The 18,223-nt window shown below is 52.2% G+C and overlaps 1 protein-coding gene across 2 annotated transcripts in view; it reads right to left on the bottom strand.

The window, feature by feature from the left end:
* Positions 1-823: 823 nt before the first annotated feature.
* The window catches only part of Ubr4 (ubiquitin protein ligase E3 component n-recognin 4), a 110,622-nt gene continuing 93,222 nt past the window's right edge, over positions 824-18,223 (bottom strand). Inside the window, exons 95-106 of one of the 2 annotated variants that reach the window (XM_028754014.1) lie at positions 17,957-18,147; positions 17,367-17,540; positions 16,965-17,064; positions 14,473-14,691; positions 13,530-13,643; positions 11,651-11,793; positions 11,140-11,301; positions 9,755-9,949; positions 7,206-7,430; positions 4,553-4,643; positions 3,744-3,906; positions 824-1,202 (exon numbers count right to left, since the gene is read on the bottom strand). In XM_028754014.1, the coding sequence (XP_028609847.1) occupies positions 1,138-1,202; positions 3,744-3,906; positions 4,553-4,643; positions 7,206-7,430; positions 9,755-9,949; positions 11,140-11,301; positions 11,651-11,793; positions 13,530-13,643; positions 14,473-14,691; positions 16,965-17,064; positions 17,367-17,540; positions 17,957-18,147 (1,842 nt within the window). In that variant the 3' untranslated portion in view covers positions 824-1,137. The remainder of the gene's footprint in view (positions 1,203-3,743; positions 3,907-4,552; positions 4,644-7,205; positions 7,431-9,754; positions 9,950-11,139; positions 11,302-11,650; positions 11,794-13,529; positions 13,644-14,472; positions 14,692-16,964; positions 17,065-17,366; positions 17,541-17,956; positions 18,148-18,223) is intronic. The other variant, XM_028754015.1, reaches the window with a different exon arrangement.

The raw sequence follows: 18,223 nt of genomic DNA, 5'->3' as shown, positions 1-18,223 counted from the left end.
TCTATGCAGCTGGAAAAGAGGCCCTCTTCCAAGGAGAGACACTGTCTTTCCTCCAGGGCAGGCTGTCCCCAGGTGGCATCAGGAAGGGAAGCCTGCTTGGAGGCTAACTCAACCCTCAGTTGCTTGTGCTCTGGTCTGCCAGGGCTTTGGAACAGCACTCAAACAAATTGCCTTTATCCCTGTTAGATCTAAGCACAATACTCGCCTTTTGGCTGCAAAGGCTTTGGGGAAGCAACATGGTGCTTTGGCTGTGGAAGTCATCCAAAGGGGACCACCACAGGCCCAGATGACTGGTCTGCCCCAGGGAGCAAACCTTGTGAACCAGATATTCAGAGGAGCTGATGTCACCAAAGCCTTTGGTTGACTGGCCCTCTGGAACAAAGAGACGGTAGTCAGTTAGCTCTTCCTCCTCACAGGCTGTGACTGGGTCAGCCTTTTGCTAAAGTCTGGGAAAGGCTCTTGGGAGGCAGGAGGTAGAAGCAGGTCTCAGAGGCACCTCACCTGTCACCTGAGGACTCAGAGTGCTGGATCAATGCACAGGCTCTTCCTAGGGCAGATGGGCAGGTGAGGCCGAGCAGTGGACACAGCTAGTCTCACTATCCTGACCCTTCCCTGGAGCCTCGCCTCTCTGCCTGGCAGCCAGCAGGAGACTGTCATGTTTTCAAGGCTTTTGAAGTAGATGCTGAGCAGGTCCTGCTCTGCTGAGGGACAAAAAAGCCATCAGACCCCAGAGAATGCAGCTCAACTCCAGCAGTCTTCCTGGTGTATCACTGCAAGGCTGTGAGTTCACTGGCAAGCACTGGGCAAGCAGCAGCTAGACCCCTTTTCCAATGTGTACTAAGTCATTCATTTATTTCAAGATGTACACACTCAAGCTGGCCGGGACAGCTCACAGCTCCTAGGTACGTATAGGTCCTTCAATGGCTTGGCTACAGACAACTTCATAGCCAGCGCAGCACACACACACGCGATAGAACAGGAAGCCTACAAACCCCAAGCCACTCCGAGAAAACTGAGGGAGGAGGGGGTGGTAATGCAGCATCCGTGGGGGAAATGAGTGCACACGGACAGATGGATGAGGGGAGAACGCAAGCTAGCTTCAATGTCGTCACCGCGATCTCATTTCCATGGGGATGGTCAGGGGACTGAGTTCAACAGGTCCTTTAGAAAGCTCTCTGGATCGGTGATTTCTGATAGAAGACCTGGAAAGCAGAGGCAGTGTGAGTGGGAGCAGCGCAGGGTCCCCAGCCCCACCAAGTCACAGAACATACTGTGCCAGCATGTTCCGATGGATGCCAGCAATGGAGGGGAGGTGGCCACTGTGTGACTAACACTCTGCCTCAGAAGTGGGTGCTGCCAGAGACAGTGTAGCAGATAGCAGCTTAAATTCCCTGGAGTGGAGGATTTCAACCTGTCCAGGGGTCACTGAAGGGCTGTAGAACACTGCAACTCCCAAGTTTTCCTCTCTGCTCTCAGACTGGCCTCAAACTCGCTATGTAGCTGACTACCTCCTTTGAATTTCTGTGCTACCATGCCTGGTGTATGCGGTGCTGGGGACAGAGCCCAGGGCTTCATGCGTCCCAAGCAAGCACTCTTTTAGCTGAGCCACACTTCCCTACCTCAGAGTGGTGACGTGTGTGTGTGTGTGTGTGTGTGTGTGTGTGTGTGAGAGAGAGAGAAAGAGAGAGAGAGAGAGAGAGAGAGAGAGAACACCGTGTGTCTTTTTCCACTGCCCTCACCTTCTTTTCTAAGATTGGTTCTCTCACTGAACCTAAAGCTCACTGGCAGGCCAGCTCGGGGCTCCTTCCTACCGCCAGCAGTCTCCAGTGCTAGAGTTACACCTACACCTGGCTTGCCTTGCATTGTCTGGGCTCCGATCCCACCACAGGTCTGGATTTCTAAGCAAGCTGCCAGAGCTCAGGGCTCCATTTCTTCAGCTTTTAGAAAGAGACAGTGGAGCCGTGCGGTGGTGGCGCACGCCTTTAATCCCAGCACTTGGGAGGCAGAGGCAGGCGGATTTCTGAGTTCGAGGCCAGCCTGGTCTACAGAGTGAGTTCCAGGACAGCCAGGGCTGCACAGAGAAACCCTGTCTCGAAAAAAAAAAAAACTTAAAAAAAAAAAAAAAAAGAGAAAGAGACAGCGGGGATACCTCCCTGCCTACCATGAAAACTAACCAAGGCTCCTAGAGGAAGAACCCAGTGCACTCTACACCGAGTCCCCAGCAAGGCACCTGACACATCAGTAGTAGAGCAAACACTGAAGCCTCAAGTTAAACAACAGCATCCAAACAAGTCACCTCCAAGCACCTGCAGGAATGAGACGCAAAGCAGCCAGGCTGTTTCTCTTGGCTCTGGAAGTTTAAAGGTCTGAAGAAAGGTATAAAAGCCTGGCCTTGCACAAGAGGCTGGAGGCTCAACTGCTCGGGCCTGTGCGGGAGTGGGGCTGGGGCGGGGAGTCCTTCACCCTGGCCACCTCCATGGTCATTTCAGCCGTCTGTGTGATGAACAGAGTTTGGCACTGAGGACACAGACAAGCTCTGAGCTCTTGTTCAGGACTATGAGGGAAACGGCGAGCCTGCTGCTTAAACAGTCAGGCTGGGAAGACACACAAAGGAAGAATAAGAAGGCATGAAGTAAGAACCAGGTGAGCAAGGGAGCTTATGGCAGCTCAGACAGCAAGGCAGACCAGAGACACCATCCTGGGCAGAGCACCCACTGGCTCATGAAGGCCAGCCTGAGAGCCCAATGTTGGGAACACAGAGGAGTGCACACAGACAGGCTCTAGACACAAAGTTAAGGGGAATGTTAACAGCAGCGTTCTCTTGGTAACAGGACCTGGGGGAATTTCCCCCTTCATCTAGATAGAAATCCCACACTGAACACCAGAAAGTTGAGAAGCAGGGACCTAGCTGACAAGCAGAAGCTGGCCAGGTCCAGTTACATCTGCTTTGGTGTAGCGCCAGTGGAGGCTGTGACACAACAGTGCCTGGGACTCAGGGGCTGGAATCTATAATCCTGGGCTGATCTTCCCAAGCCTGAGGTCCAGGTCACGCCCTGCACCCATCACTTCTTAGCTATGAAATCCAGGTAGTGTTAAAGCACATGCATCGAGTGACCCATCCATATAGAGAGTTCGGACAGGGAGAGCCGAGGCCCACCTGCTCCCGTGTGCCCCGTGGTGTGCATGCTCACAGGCGCCCCTCACTGGCGCCTCTCCACCTACTGCCCAGGGCTGGGATGCAAGGACGGCAGGTGTGCCCTTTCTCTGTTAACTCTCTGTTAAGTCAGAACCAGGAGTCTCTACGCTACCCACTTCCGCTTACTTAACCAGCACAGCCTCCATTAGCAGCACAGCAGGATCAGGCTGAGCAGAGTAGCCCAGAACCCTGGACTCCTGTGCCAGCGGTTAAGCCTCAAAGCAACGGACAACGCATGCTGCACTGTAGCTTTCTCATCTAGGGGTGCTTTCCTTTTTTTGGTGGTGGTGGTGGGGCAGAGTTTTTCTGTGTAGCCCTGGCTGTCCTGGAACTCTCTGTGTAGATCAAACTCAACAGAGATGCACCTGCCTCTAAAAGCAAATCTCACTGCTCCTGGCAAGCGGGCTGTTTGAATGGACACCTTTCCTATGACTGGAGGTGGTTAGTGCACACCTACTTCTGCTCTGTGAAGATGAAGATGGCCAGGTCACTGAGGGAGACTTGGGCTTTGCCTCAGAGAATCTCTACAAGAGAAAACTGCACTGACCTGCAACGTCAAGGAACTCTGAGAAGGTCTCCACGGGCATGAACTCCTCCTGGAAGGTTTTCAGGGCTTTGTCGGCAGCTTCGTAGATGGGCATGTCATTGTGGCGGATGTACTCGGCCAGAGAGCAGGACCAGCCGCCCTCAGTGTTACTAGTGGGCACCTTCTACAAGAATCAGTAGGACAGGGGGCTAGGTGAGTAACTGAATGGAGCTGGCTTTCTGTGTCTAGTCAGCCAGAGCAGATCAGCACTATGGAGAGCCCGCGCAACATATAACAGACCCTTTCTGGAAGGAAGGGAGGGAGGGAGGAGGTCCTGCCTGCAGGGCTCACTGCCTTTGCTCTCTCAAGGTCCTCTCTGTTTATGCAATGTTCTATATGACCCCACAATTTCAACATGGGACAGCCCCACACCTCTGTTTCCAAAGCCAAGATGACTTACATGCTCTGAAAGGACCACTCTACTGATGACCAAAGGGCTCACTACCCTCTCCCAAGATGTGTGGGCCCAGCAGAGAGCGGGCAGGACATTTGACTTTGAGTGGGTCCACGTAGGGCAGATCTACATGGGGTGAGGTGGTTACACGAGAAAGAGCAGGAAGGCTATCAGTGTGCTTAGAGCTGAGGGCTAACTGTTTGGAGGGTGCATGACAAAGTGGCCTCAGCTGCTGACAGCCGGAAGTGCAGGTCTGACCTGAGGGCGTTCACCTTTCCCCAAGTGGAGATTTTCAAGGGCAAAGAACCCAAAGCCAGTGAGAAGCCTCAGGCTGTGGCTAAGGACACACACATGCACAGCTCTCGGAGCTCCTTACCTTAAACATGGTATAAATGAGATCCACCAGAGCCCAGAAGAGCAGGGAGGAACGGTAGGCAGAATAGTCCTTCACTGCCTTGTCTGTCAACCTGTAAAAGCAGAGCAAAGCCTGTCCGTGAGGACACTGGAGGACCTTGCAGACAGACAGAGAACCTGGGGACTGAGGGCACGTGGCCTGGCTCCCAGGGATGCTGCAGGAACTCTACCTGACAGTGCAGCACTGTCAGACTGGGGCAACACAATCAGAGACTTAAATAGGGTGCTCCAATGTCCTACCTCAAACACAAGAATTGCACTAGCCCCTTACAAGCTCCCAAGGGAAATGGCACTTAACGATGGAGAAGAAACAACAAGGTCCCAACTCAGGCTGCCACCAGGAGTGATCCACCAGAGAGCCAATCAGCAAAACGTGTGCTCTGCAGAACCCAGCAAGCTGGTAGAAAGTGGTGTTGTGCAACTATGATGTCTAGGACTGCCCATGCAACTACTCAGACCTCTCAAATCCTAGGGTAATCCTGGAGCCACCCACACGCCCCTTCATCTCTAACAAGTGTCACCTGCACGTGAGTGACTTGGCACAGGCTTAAAGGCCAGTTAGTGCCTGGGAACACTGGGGCAGCCTCTGTCAAGGTCCACCGCCTGCGGTAGCCAGCCCTCCTGCCCCGCCCCTTAAGAGGCTCAGAATGCCATGGCACAGAGAAGGCATCATTTAGGGCTGTGAAAAGTAAAGGGCAGATGAGCCCAGCCATGACTAGGGTCCTGTCCCACACCTCACAGCACTCTGGAGCAGAGCGCTTAGCACCAACTGTTGGTGTAGGCCCAGTGGGAGCCTGCTCAATTCCCAGGCTGAAATACCTGCTGAATCCACTTCGCCCAATGTTGAAAACCAGAAGTCATCAGCTTCTCTTCAACTATAGTTCACATACCCCCTTCCCTCCCTCCCTCCCTCTGTGTGTGTGTGTGTGTTGTTGTTGTTGGGGAATTGAACTTGGGGTCTCATACACCACTGAGCTATACACCCCAGCCTTTAAAGCTATAGTTTTGTGTATCTGCTATGGCTTCCCACCCCAGAATGCATAGAGCTTCAGAAAAAAACTATTGCCAGTGATGCCACCCACCTCCAGAATGAGAGACACCCTCTACGTGCCCTCAGCTCAGAGCACTCTCCTTCAAGGGTGACCCAATCCTGGGCAAGCCCTCGGCACCTTGTCTAGTCTGTCTGGCCAACAGCAGGCCCAGAGCCTGGACCACAGCCGGGCTCGGCCCTCTCTGTGGCTCTCCTCTCGGCTAAGTGTGAGTCTTGGGTGACCCTGCCCAGCTTAATTATTTACAGCTAATTAGGAAAGGTGACTAAACTACAGAGAAAATGGCAATGCCTGAACGCAGCTCAAGCTGAGTCTCCTAATTAACCGCTGACCAAATCAGCATTTCTTCAACTGCCGGGACAGAAGTGAGTTCCACTCTCGGCCGAGAGCACAACTCAGGCGGGCTGAGACTCTACTCTGCTGCAGGAGGCTGCCTGATAAACGGCTGTGTGCCATGAATGCAACTCCTGTCTCACGTCACCATTTCTGCATCTGAAGACCTTGCCTGACTTTCAAGCAGCAAGTTAACCATTAACACTAGGGCTCCCGGGACAGCAGGTGACGGTGTGTTTGGAATGGGGGCAGGAATCTAACACTCATTTCTTCCCAGTTGGCCCAAACAGGCTTCTCTTGGCCAAACTTAACAAGACAGTGGCTACCTGGTCACTCTGGGAACGTAAAGTGCCGGAGCTAACAGAGGCAAAGACCTCAGGTGGACCAACTTAGGGTCTATCCCACAGGGTGCATCATCATGGCTGCAGGGGAGCCTCCTTCTACTCCTTTCTGGTCTCTCTGTGTGGGAACGAGCCCTGAGTCTAAGTCAACAGGTTCAGAGGCTACAACAGGACTACAGAGACACAGGACACCTGGCACTCAACTGGCAGAAAGAAGCTCCCAGGCCACATGCTATATTGCCACTCCGCAGGGTAGGTAGGGAGTATTCAGGATTACCATCAGCCCAAGTACTGGCCACATGTATATTCTGTGTGCTGTGACCACTGGGGTATGTCAAGAACTTGGGAGGAAGGCTCTGATTTCACCTACAGATAGTTCTTTCAGAGAGCCCCCATCTGACCCAGACTACAGTGCAAAGTCAGGAAAACAAGGTCCACTTCCTATATGTGCTCCTCTGTTGAGGTGAACACGATCGCAAAGGGGGTCTGGAAGGCCTGAGGGATGTGGGGCAGGAAGGACAGGCTTTTAGTCATTGGAAAAGAAATCCCCAGATATAGCCACACTGAAACTTCCCTACTTTACATCACAGCCAGTGAGAGCCAGAAAGTCAGGTTCCCTAGCTTAGCCTCACTGGTCCTAAGTGCCTCATCCTAGCTCCCTAGGCCTGGCTGTCTTCCTCTCTGAATTTTCAACAGATTCACCTTTTCAGTGGCTGAACATGAGACCTAGAGGGGCTTCAGCAGCCTAGACCACTTGGGGTGCTAGACTGGAGGCAGGTCAACAGCCAAGTCAAAGGAGCAGCACACCTCCAACCGACACCCATGACCAAGACAGGCCGGGGAACACACTGGAAGGCAATGAATGCAGCAACTTCCCAAAGCAGGTACAGACCTGGTGGCTCCTCCTGGAGCCACTGCCCGGGCATGCGAGGCCACCAGCAGCCTGCGCAGGATCTCCACTCGAGTGGCTTTCCACTGCTCAGGGGGGAGGACATGCAGGGCTAGGATGGTGAAGTAGTGGGGCCCGTCTACATCGAAGGCACTCTCTGTCCACTTCTCTTTGGGCTGCTCCAGGAAGCCTTGGAGGTTCTTCTCCTCCCGGGACGTTGCTCGGGTCCTGGAAGAGAAGAATTTTCATGGGAGCAGGGAAGGTAGCCACTGGGCAAGCTTCTGAGCCTGCTGAGCTTGCTTCCCCCTGCCACCCCCTACCAACCCAAGCCTCCTACTCTGAGGGCTGTGACTGTTGCCTAGGGCATGGCTACCAACTCTCCAATGTGGACTTGTCCTAATTCTTTTAGAAACCCAAGGAAGAAGGTGACCTGCCAAATCACCGAGCCAGTTAAGTAATGAAGCTGAGGAGTGAGTGGGTCTGCGACAGCCCGCCTTCTTCACACATTCTGTTATGCTGATGTGGTCTGCACCACATTGTGTCCCTGGTTCCCAGGCTCCCTGTTTGGGCTGTTTGCTCAAGACCAACCCTCTCTCCCTGTCACTAGCACTTCCTTTCTGGTGGGCAGCTGTTGCTTGCCTGAACGGCCTGCCGATGACCACACACACTGACTGACAGGCATCATTCTCAGAGCTGCTTGTGGATTCTCTCACTTATTTTGCCTAAGAACCCGGTGAGAGACGACCCACCCATCCCAACGGTGTGGGAGAGCAGGCCACAGTGTTGGGAAGCACCATGCCAAGCCTACACTAGACTGAGGCATAACAGAATGTGTGAAGAAGGCGGGCTGTCAACTGTGTCGCAGACCCACCCACTCCTCAGCTTCATTACTTAACTGGCTCGGTGATTTGGCAGGTCACCTTCTTCCTTGGGTTTCTAGAAGAATTAGGACAAGTCCACATTGGAGAGTTGGTAGCCATGCCCCAAGCAACAGCCTAGCTCTAGAATTTGTCATAAGCCCTACTTCTCTCTTATGACCAAGTCTTGTCAGTGGCCAGGAAATCTCCAGCAGTGTCCCTATAATCTTCTGGTGCTCATCTATGAGGAGAAGACAAAACAACACCAAGAAACCCAATGGACAGAATGCATGGCCATAGTCACGGGCTATAAAGATACAGCAGCTGGTGCAAAAATACCTTGCTTTTTTGCACGAGCCTGCTGTATCTGCTCCTGTAAAAATGGGCATGCCGAGACCCAGTTGGAGCCTGTGGGGAACCTCAGGCTTCTGGCTATGGCAGGCTCTGCTCAGGCTCGGATTTGCTCACTTGTGCATCAAACTTGCTTTTGTGAGTGAATGTCCCATCAGAGGTCCAAGTGCCTTGTCATCAAGCTCACGCCACTGCCCAATGGCTACCAAAGGAAGCAGCCTGTGGCTGAGGTGGCTTCAGGGTTAGTCCTGCCTGGCCAAGACAACTACAACAGAGCTGACAACTGAAGTCACCAGTTCTGTCTGGGAGGATCAATCCTGGGAAGTGTTTTCCTCACCAGGTCTCTGCCTGAGCAGTCCATTCTAGCTCACAGCTGCCAAGAGACATGTCTCTGCGAAACCTATAGCCTCTGTCGGGGCTCCAAGAACACTGGCAATTAGTACTGCTGAGGCCTGCAGCGGGATCCAGACAGTAAAAGGTCTGTGCTGTTGGCAATGCCAGGTGTCTGTGCCTAGCCAGGGTGTTTGCAGATGATGTCATGAGCCCTGCCCTGAGATTTAACAATGAAGCTTACAGTCTCAAGGTCAGACTTTATCTCATAAGGAAAAGGGAGGAAGGGAAAACTGTTGACAGGGAAAGGAAGAGACTATCTATCTCCCTGGAACCTCAACTGTATGGCAGCTGCATGGGTGGACTGTACCCAGTCTTCCATGGTTACCAGCTCTGCCCATGAGAGCTGCGAATCTTGGGGAGAAGGGTCTGGTCTGCACCCAGGCAAATGAGACTCAAGAGTACAGGCAAAGAAGTATCTTAGCTTGCTTCTAAAGCAGGCTGTGAGTGGGATGGCTTCTGCCCGAGGCCCCTTTAAAGCCATGTCTAGCCCCACAGACACAAACAGCCCTTTTTTTCCTGGCTGCATTCCTGCTCAGTTGCTTTCCCAATATTCAACACCCCTCTCATCCTTGCCAGAAACATTACTGACAGGCTCAGAAAGCCAGTGGTCCACTCATGCAGCAGCCTTAGACCTACTGGAAACCTGCAGCTGTGCAGGCTATGTGCCCTGACTACGGACGTGATGAGACTCTCGCCTATGTTCCCTCATTTGGAGAGAGGAAGCAGTAGCTTCTTTCCTGCTCCCTTTGAAAGGCCAGTCCAAGACTAGAGCCCAACTGCCGGAAGTGGGAGAGGGCAGCTTGGGGAGGAAGTTACCATCACTGCTGTCTTCTGCAGTCCTCTGTGGACTAACAGCCCCTCCTCAATAGAGTAAAGACAGGGGGATCTAGCTAAGCAGAGGGGCACATGGGGTGTCAGCCAAGGAGGCATCTTGGGCCACCAGGTACTGACGTGTTTAGGACGTAAAGCACAGTGTGGATGATGTATGGGATCAGGTGGATGTTGCTCTCCCGGCCGCCCCCACCGGTGTCTGCACTGAATGACTGCTCCATGGCGAAGCGCAGGAAGAGCAGTTTGATGTCGTGGATGTTGAGCTGGTACGTGGGCTCCCGCTGGCCGGTACACTCCTGGAGGTAAGTGTTGTGCCTAGGAAGAAGCAGAGCCACCATGACACGGAAGCCAGACTCCTGGCCAAAGCCTGGGCGAGAGTGCAGAGCTCTTTCTGGACACTTCTGCCTGCTGACTGCAGAGGTCAAATGGGGGCTCTCAGGAGGACAAAGCCCAGGACATGGCTGCTGCTGTGACTGCATGTGATGCTCTCAATATGAGGGAGAGGCCATCACTTTATGAGTTCATTTCTTCCCCCCCCTTTCTTTTTAAAGAATTATCTATTTATTTTATATAAGTACACTGTAGCTGTCTTCAGACACACCAGAAGAGGGCATCGGATCCCATTACAGATGGTTGTGAGCCACCATGTGGTTGCTGAAAATTGAACTCAGGACCTCTGGAAGAGCAGCCAGTCCTTTTAACCGCTGAGCCTTCTCCCCAGTCCTCTTTCTTTTTTCGAGACAGGGTTTCTCTGTGTAGCTCTGGCTGCCCTGGAACTCACTCTGTAGACCAGGCCGACCCCAAACTCATAGAAAACCTCTTGCCTATGCCTCCTGAATGCTGGGATTAAAGGCATGTGCCACTGCCATCTGGCTAGGATGACATGTCATGGCCACGAGTGGTGACATTTTGGAGAAATGTGGAACTCATTCTGGTGACAAGATGATTTATCCTTAATGATCTTTCTCCAATATGTTGGTTTTCCTCCCTGAATCAGTATACGATTGGTTCTGCTTCTTAACTAGGGAAACGGCTCCGCCCGAGCTCCAGTTTGTACATGTGTGCATCGGTGACCCATAGTGCACAACTGAGCATGTTTTCCGCCATCCCTGTCATTACTGCCAGGTGTCTGTACACTAAGGGCTCCACAAGGTTTCCCAAACACACGAGGACCCCAGACAAGCCAGAGGGGCCTTAAAAGGAATTACCCAACCGCCAGCTGTTTTTATAATTTAAACATCAGAGACATATACCATAGAAGTGGACTCTGGGAAATTCTGACCCTAAGGACATGGTACATTTACATGGTACTCAAGAAACTGAGGACACTGGTTTCACCTCAGCAGCTCCCTTTAGTCAGCCCTATCTGCTCAGAATAGCACAGACAAACATGGATGTCCAGTGAGGTGTCCAGGAGCCAGCGTCACCAGGGGCCAGGCGGAGCTGATTTCTTCCTATCTCCTGGAGACTGCTCCCTTTCTGCTATGAAAACACTCAACACTCACCTTGCTAAACAAGTGGCAAAAGCTGATTCAGGGACATGGGGACCCCAGACCGGAAGGAGCCCGTTGCACTTCGTGTTGGCGTTCTGTAGGGCAGCACTCTCCCACTCTTCTCGGCCTCTAGCCAACCTGGATGGGGACAGAGAGGAGAGCAGGGACAAGCAACTGCTGGAATTAACCCGGTAATGAGGTACTGGGTGCTGAGGGCTTGCCAACACTAGCCCTGGTCCTGGGAGACAACTAGCTCCATAGGTCAGTGGTTCATTAGCTCAGGCAAGCTGACTGCTTCTACCAGGCCTGGCCAAGGCCAAACACTCAAAGCCCAACACATGTCTCAGATGGCAAGTACAGCTCATAGGCCTATGAGGGTTAAGGCTCTACTGCTTGGAGACCAGAAAAGCAGGCTTGAAGCCTTGAAGGCCCAGAGTCAGTAACCTACCTCAGCCCCCACCCAGTCCAGGCTCTGAGCTGCAAACACACTCATTGGAAGCCACTCTGCAAGAGCCAAGCCTACCTGACGGCAGCCAGGTGACAGTCGTAGTGCACAATGTTGAAATGGGACACAGTGCTGTAGCCCTGCTGTTTCCGGGGTTTGTTCTCCATCTCCTCCAAAGCTACCCGCTTGGTGAAAGTGTAAATGCCTAAGACCTTCGTGGGCTGCAAGACCAGCAGAGAAAGGAGGAGTGAGGAGAAATTCCCCACCAAGGATGTGGCGGGATATTTGGTCCCACTGTGTACCCCAAGATGATCTTATTCTCTGTCTAGTTGCGGTGTGTGTGGCTCAGCCCCTAGCTCACACTCTAACCCTCTGGCTGGAACACAGACACACCCTTAGTACTCACCTTTAATCCCAAAAAGTGAAGGGAACATTAGTTTGGAAGCACCCATGTTTGAAAGTGATGTTTAATTGAGTAGCAGACAAGGTGACACATCAGAGAAAGATTTAACAGAATAGGAATTGTCCAACTCTCACATGGAGAGAGAGGAAGGGGAAGCTAGTGAGAGCGAGCAGCACAGAGAGGAACAAGAATTTTACAGAGACAGGCTGAAAACAGAACAAACTAGACACAGGTGAAGATGGAATAAGCCAGAGAATGAGAAGGAGCCAGAAGAGTAGAACAGGTTTTTGGGTCAAGCAGAGCAACTCATGAGAGCCAGAGAGAGAACCCAGACTGAACCACTTAGTGTGAAAAGGGGTCAGAACAGCTGAGATGAACCAGCCAGCCAGACTTCAGAAAGAACTAGAAAGGGTGAGCTTAGCCAGCAGTGAGTCAAAGAGGCTGAAAAACACTCTAGGCCTGGATTAGGTTATATGGAGCTAGAAGCTTCCAGGCCCAGGCCTAGGCTACTGGACTGAGGCAGTAAGTCTCCGAGATAACTACATGAAGAGAATAAAAATTACTTTTACACAAGGAGCTGACAAGACATGAAGAACAGAGTGGCCCCTTCAGATGGGTTTCAGATGGGCTGTGAGCATCTTTTGCTGCTACAAACTCACATGAGGCCCGATTTCTTGGGGCAGCACTGAGAGGAACTAGGGCATCCAAGGTGATTAGGTCATGAGACCCCACTGTTACCAGAGACCCAGCAGAGCCCAACACCCCACTCTCGAACCTCCAGAACCTGAGCTAAGTATAAGTAACCTGTGTGTGCATCTGTTGTTCTAAGGCTGGGAGCTGGGGCCTTGTGCATGCATGCGAAGCAAGCACTCTACCACTCAAGCACACGCCCAGGCCCAAGCCTTAGCCGTCCTCTGAGTGCTTCATCTATCTAGATGGCAAGCACACAGAGCCTCCAGAGCTGTTTGCCTCTCCAAACTTCCAGGCTGTATCAACCAAGCAAGACACTTGTCCTTCCACAGCGCAGGAGCAAAGCTGGGCTACTGAGTTAGAGGCTCATCCTGTACTGTCAGGAAGCAAAGAGACTGCCTATGCACTGCTCCTTCCAGGTGTCACCTCATTAGACACACCTAGAGAGTAGGGCTCTAGCTGCAATCTGTCATCCTGAATAAAAGCAGTGCATTGTGACCTGCAGTGTCCAGGCTGGGCTCTGGCTTTGCTAGGCGCCCTCTGCCTTCTTACCCATCAACTGGGGCCTTTAATAGGGTTTAAAGACATGCCTCCACGGTTTGCACAAAACTCTGCACAAGTGCCAGGGCACCAATAAGGGTACCAAAGGTGGTCTCTCCAGGGGCCAACACTGCTCATCCTCAGAGCAGTTTGCCTTCCTGCCTTAGTACTGCTGCCACAGTAGCTGGTCCCATGTCATCTCCAAAAGCACAAGCCTACGTCAATACAAAACGGCTTGCAGGAGATAGACAAGTCTAGACACAGAGCCGGGCTGTGGTACCACAGCCTGAGCACATGCAGCCCCCCACTGCCCAGCAGCCATACCTGGAACTTGTACCCCTCCCTGCAGATACAGCACGTGAGTCCCGGCTCCTCAATCAGCTCTTCCATCTGCTTCAAGAGTGCAGTCTTGGTCACCACCTGACCCTTTTCGTTTGTCTGGAAAAGAACACAGGCAGCCTGTCATATGCCCTCTCACCCTGACTTGGAATGATCACACAGACATAGAAATGCTGTGTGGAGAGAAGAGACGTGCTGTGCTGTGCTGTGCTGTGCTGTGCTGTGCTGTGCTGCGCTGGTAGGCTAGGTAAGTAGCAAACCACTAAGCCACATACCTGCCCTCTCCACTGCCTTCTATTGAGGGGGAGCCCTTCATTTGTTCAGGAGCCACCGAAGCAGAAGAAAGCATGCAGTGAGAAACTGACATGCTGCCACGTTGCCATTTGTTACCAAAAAGCCAGCGCCATGTGTCGGCTGCCAAGGACTGCTGTGCTCTGATCATTTACTGTCCCCACCAAGTGTCAAACTGCTGACACATGAGTTTATTTGTTAAGACAAGGGTCTTCCAGGGCCACCATTTCCTCCAAAGTAGGATAACACAGCCCTTTGTGTTGACGAGACCCTGTGCAGAGTCCTGTTCAGCACTTAGTAACTATGTGTGGTGCCCAGTGTGCTTCACACTCTTTATCTGGAAATGGATATAGTGACATCAAGTACATCTGACATGGGAGGTCTTCAGGGTGTGGCGTGCACTAGATCCTGGATACACAGTCGTCAATATCTCTGTTTTTACCGTCTGCACAAACCTGCCAGGTCACCTTACCCCAAGTGCCCCCCAATGCCATGTGGCACGGCAGTAGGCGCACCTGAAAGTGCGGCACAGCTAATTCCTGGGTCTTCCTCTATGCACTCTCACACACCAAGCCCAGCTCTGCTGGAAAGCACTAGTCTGCCTGTGGTGGCACCCTGTCCATGGTGGGGACTTTACCGTCATGCCCAGAGTTCCCAGAGCCTTCTGCCTCATGGCCATGGCCATGCGCTTCTTCTCTGCCCGGGTCTCCCTACGGGCTGCGTCAATCTTCTTGTTCACATCTGGGTGTTCTCTCAGGGCCTCCAGCAGGTTCTCGGCCAGGGTCCCAATGCCCTCGTCACTGGACACCTGCTCCAGCTTGTGCAGGCTAGTGATGGAGTCCGTTCCAATGAGAACCTATCAAAAGAGAACCAGTGCGATAGAGGTACCTAGTCATGGATGTGGCCTTCCACTAATGGCTCACTCAAAGCCTCTGACCATCACCAGCTTGGACAACCTGTGCAGTATGGAGGGAGCCTGCCACCCAGGCCCAGTTAGTACTGTCCAGTCAGTCCAAGTGCACAAGCCTGTCTTGTGTCACTGGTTTCACAGAGGTCAGAGCACCTGAGAGTTTGGCTTTCCAGTGACCTCTGACTCTCGAATTCCACATATAAAAAGGGGGACGGGGTGGGGGGAAATGTCCAGGCAATTGTAAGGATGGTAGGTGAGACAGTGCATAAAGCACCCAACAGCGCTGTATGGGACATCCCAGCAGAAGTCCTGAATCCACAGGAACTCCCCAAGTTCAGCATATGAGCATCTGCAGCCATCCAACCCGTCTGTGGCAGTTCCCCCAGCCTACAAGATACTAGAGGCAAAATTCCAGCCCGTGGGAGTGGAGATGACAAAAAGTTAAACAGCTATCGAGCCTGTTCTTGGCAAGGCTCCTTCAGGGCCCTGTGGCACTATGCGGTGGGAGCTGAGGCAGGTGCAGTGGAGAAAGGCCCCCAGGTCAGTCCGGTGGGTGGTCTCACAGCATCACTGACAGCCCCACTCACCATCCCGTTAGTGGTAGAGTTATTATTCTACCTGTGGTGAGAACAGAGCAGCTGAGCCACCCTCAGAGGTGAAAGCTTCAGCTGCTGCCTCAGATCACTCACTCACTATAACTCCACCTCACTGTAGGAACCCACACCTCAGCAAAACTGCATGTTATCTCATGCCCCGTGTTCCTAAATGCTGAGTGAGCCCGTGTTTAAGACCTTGCAAACTTTTCCACAGGCACCCACACCCCAAACTCAACACCCTAAGTGTTTACCGTGAGCATGCATGTGCGTACACGGAGAAGTGTCAAGCAGGTGTAGGAAAACCACCAACACCTTGTCCGCACAAAGCTCATACACAAGAGGGAGGGCAGTGCACCCCTCCTCTCTGTACCCTCAGCCTCTTCCGTCTCCTCTTATGGCACTGCCATTCCCCTTATCACTCAAGCAAAGGACTGGACAGAGCTCTACACTTACCAAGCCCCTGTCTCTCTCTCCAAGCACCCACTGTCTAACCTCTTGGTAGCACGTGCTGCCCTTGTGGGGAGAACCACACTCCTATGCTGAGTACAGCAGTGTGGACCTGGAGTCAGAGCACATAGAAGCGGAGGCAGGAGAACTGCTGGGAGTTTGAGGCTGGGCTTCACAGGGAAGACTTGACCAGCTAGGGCTGCACAGTAAGATGTGTGAATGACATCACATGTTGCCCTCAACCAAACCATAGCTCTGTTCCATAGTCTCCTATGCAAAATACAGCTGTTGTAAAGAAGTAGAGACAATGTATGTAAAATCTTATGATGAGGGCATATCAACTGTGGCTATCTACTTGCAGATCTGAGTAAGACCAGGCTGCCAGATGACAACACAGAACTATATTCAATGAAGAACATTATAAAAGCAAAACAATTAATTCTACGGACTCTCAAAAGGCAGCATTAAACCATATAGCATCCACCTAGAGACTGGCCAGACACAGAGCCACTTCATGCAAAAGCCAGACCAAGCACCATGACCAGACCATGACACCATGACACCAGAAAGGCTGTGCAGCATCATTGACCAGCAGGAAAATACAAGTCAAAACACCTCAGCCAGGCACCACACTCAGCAACATGACTGGGGTAAAAATAGCCAGCTAGGATGGCAGCAATGCAGAGAACCAGGCCACTCCACCTGCTGCTAGAAATGTAGAGTGGGCCTGCTGCTCCAGGAGAGTTTGCAGCATCTTATAATTGGTGTGTGATGTGTCATGTGAGCATGTGTGTGGAGGGCAGAGGACACTCTCTGACCAGGTTCTCTCCTTCCACCCTTGTATGGATTCTGGAATCTAACTCAGAAGGTCAGGGGCATAGTAAGTGGTCAGTTGCCTGAGGCAGAGCAGGAAATGGTGGTGATAGCGTTTCAAGCTTCCCGTGACTGAACTGGCAGCAATCTCAGAGTCAGGCAGAACTCTCACAAGTCACTGCTACATGCTAAGCCCTGCGTGTGAACTCACCACTGAGCACACACAGAAAACTTCATGTACCCGGGTAAGCCACACTATGGGTGACCTGCTGGTTCTACAAAAAGATTTTTCATGACTCCTTCCTGTTACCCGTTATGTCTGTTGCCTGCAGAGTGAGGTCCACAGACATGTTGGCCACTCACCTGGGTGGCAGGGTGCTGCATGGCTAGACCCCGAAGAAGCCTCAAAATAAATGGCAGAGCAGGGCGAGACAAAAACTTTTTCCAGATGTCAGCATCCAAACTGCAAGACAGACAAGGGAGCGTCAGCAACCGGGAGGCAGTGCTGGAGACCAGCTGCTGATTCTGGCTGGTTTCAACAGAACTTCATTTCCAAGAATGTAATATGGAACTATTATGGGCAAACCCAGCTCAGAAGCCAGATAAAAACAAGTGCTTGAACAGAAGCAGAAAAGCCTCAGGATTTTACAGTGGATGGGTGGCCACTGGACATGTCCCCAAAGGGGGAGGGGGCAGAGGGCACAGAGGAACCACCACATTAAGATGTTGGGAAAATGGCCACGTGCCCCAGAGAGGATGTCTTACTTCTTGGCACTGGGGATATGCTTTTTCATGTAGTCCAGGGCATTCTGGGTGATTCCCTTCTGCAGGATGAGATCCTTCAACTGATGACCATTACTGTTGTTCTTGATACCAGCAGCAATTTTGCAGAAGCAATCCAGGAAGACTTTGTCATCTCCACTATGGTCTTCATCGTACCTAGAAGAGCATAGAGACTCAGCATGAGGGCAGAGCTCAGTCACCTTCTTGGTTAACAATGAGGTGAGCCGGCTATAGGATCCAGTCTAAACTCGACAGGTAAAGGAGACCCTCAGACCAGACACCCTTGCCTGCCCTGCGCCCAAGCTTGCGTTGTTCTTTTTGCATCTTCAGGCTTTTGCAAACACAGTTCCCACACCCTGTCAGGCCCTTTCCCCTCTCATACTCTTCCCACTATTGCTTTAATACACTAGGATTTGGTGACTGCCTCCCCAGCTAAACTAAGCTCCTACATGCCAGATCATGGACACAGACACTGGACAAAAACCCAGGCAGCTCTGCTCAGCCTCACAAGACTAGCTTGGGATTTCTAGGCTCTCCCCAGAGGCTCATTGTATCAAATTCCAGGCTCCTACTTATCGAAGCTGCAGTATGGCTTGAAGCGCTCCACCAGGATCTGCATCTTCTCCACCTCTCCGAAGGACAGGTATGGGATGATACGCAGCAAGCCCTGCAGCACACTAGGGTTGGATCGTACGAAGGTGCTGTTGATCTGGTCCAAGAGCATCACCAGCTGATCCTTGTCACCTGTGAGGAGGAGGTTGCCCTGCAATGGAAGAGGGTGGAGTCAGGATGGTGGCTATAGCCAAGAATTGACCTTCAAAAGTTGCCATTCCCACCAG

Source organism: Grammomys surdaster, unplaced genomic scaffold (assembly GCF_004785775.1).
Source record: "Grammomys surdaster isolate TR1022 unplaced genomic scaffold, NIH_TR_1.0 125977, whole genome shotgun sequence".
NCBI lineage: Eukaryota > Metazoa > Chordata > Mammalia > Rodentia > Muridae > Grammomys > Grammomys surdaster.
Note: the sequence above shows the minus strand (reverse complement) of the source record. Positions and strands in the feature narration are given on the sequence as shown.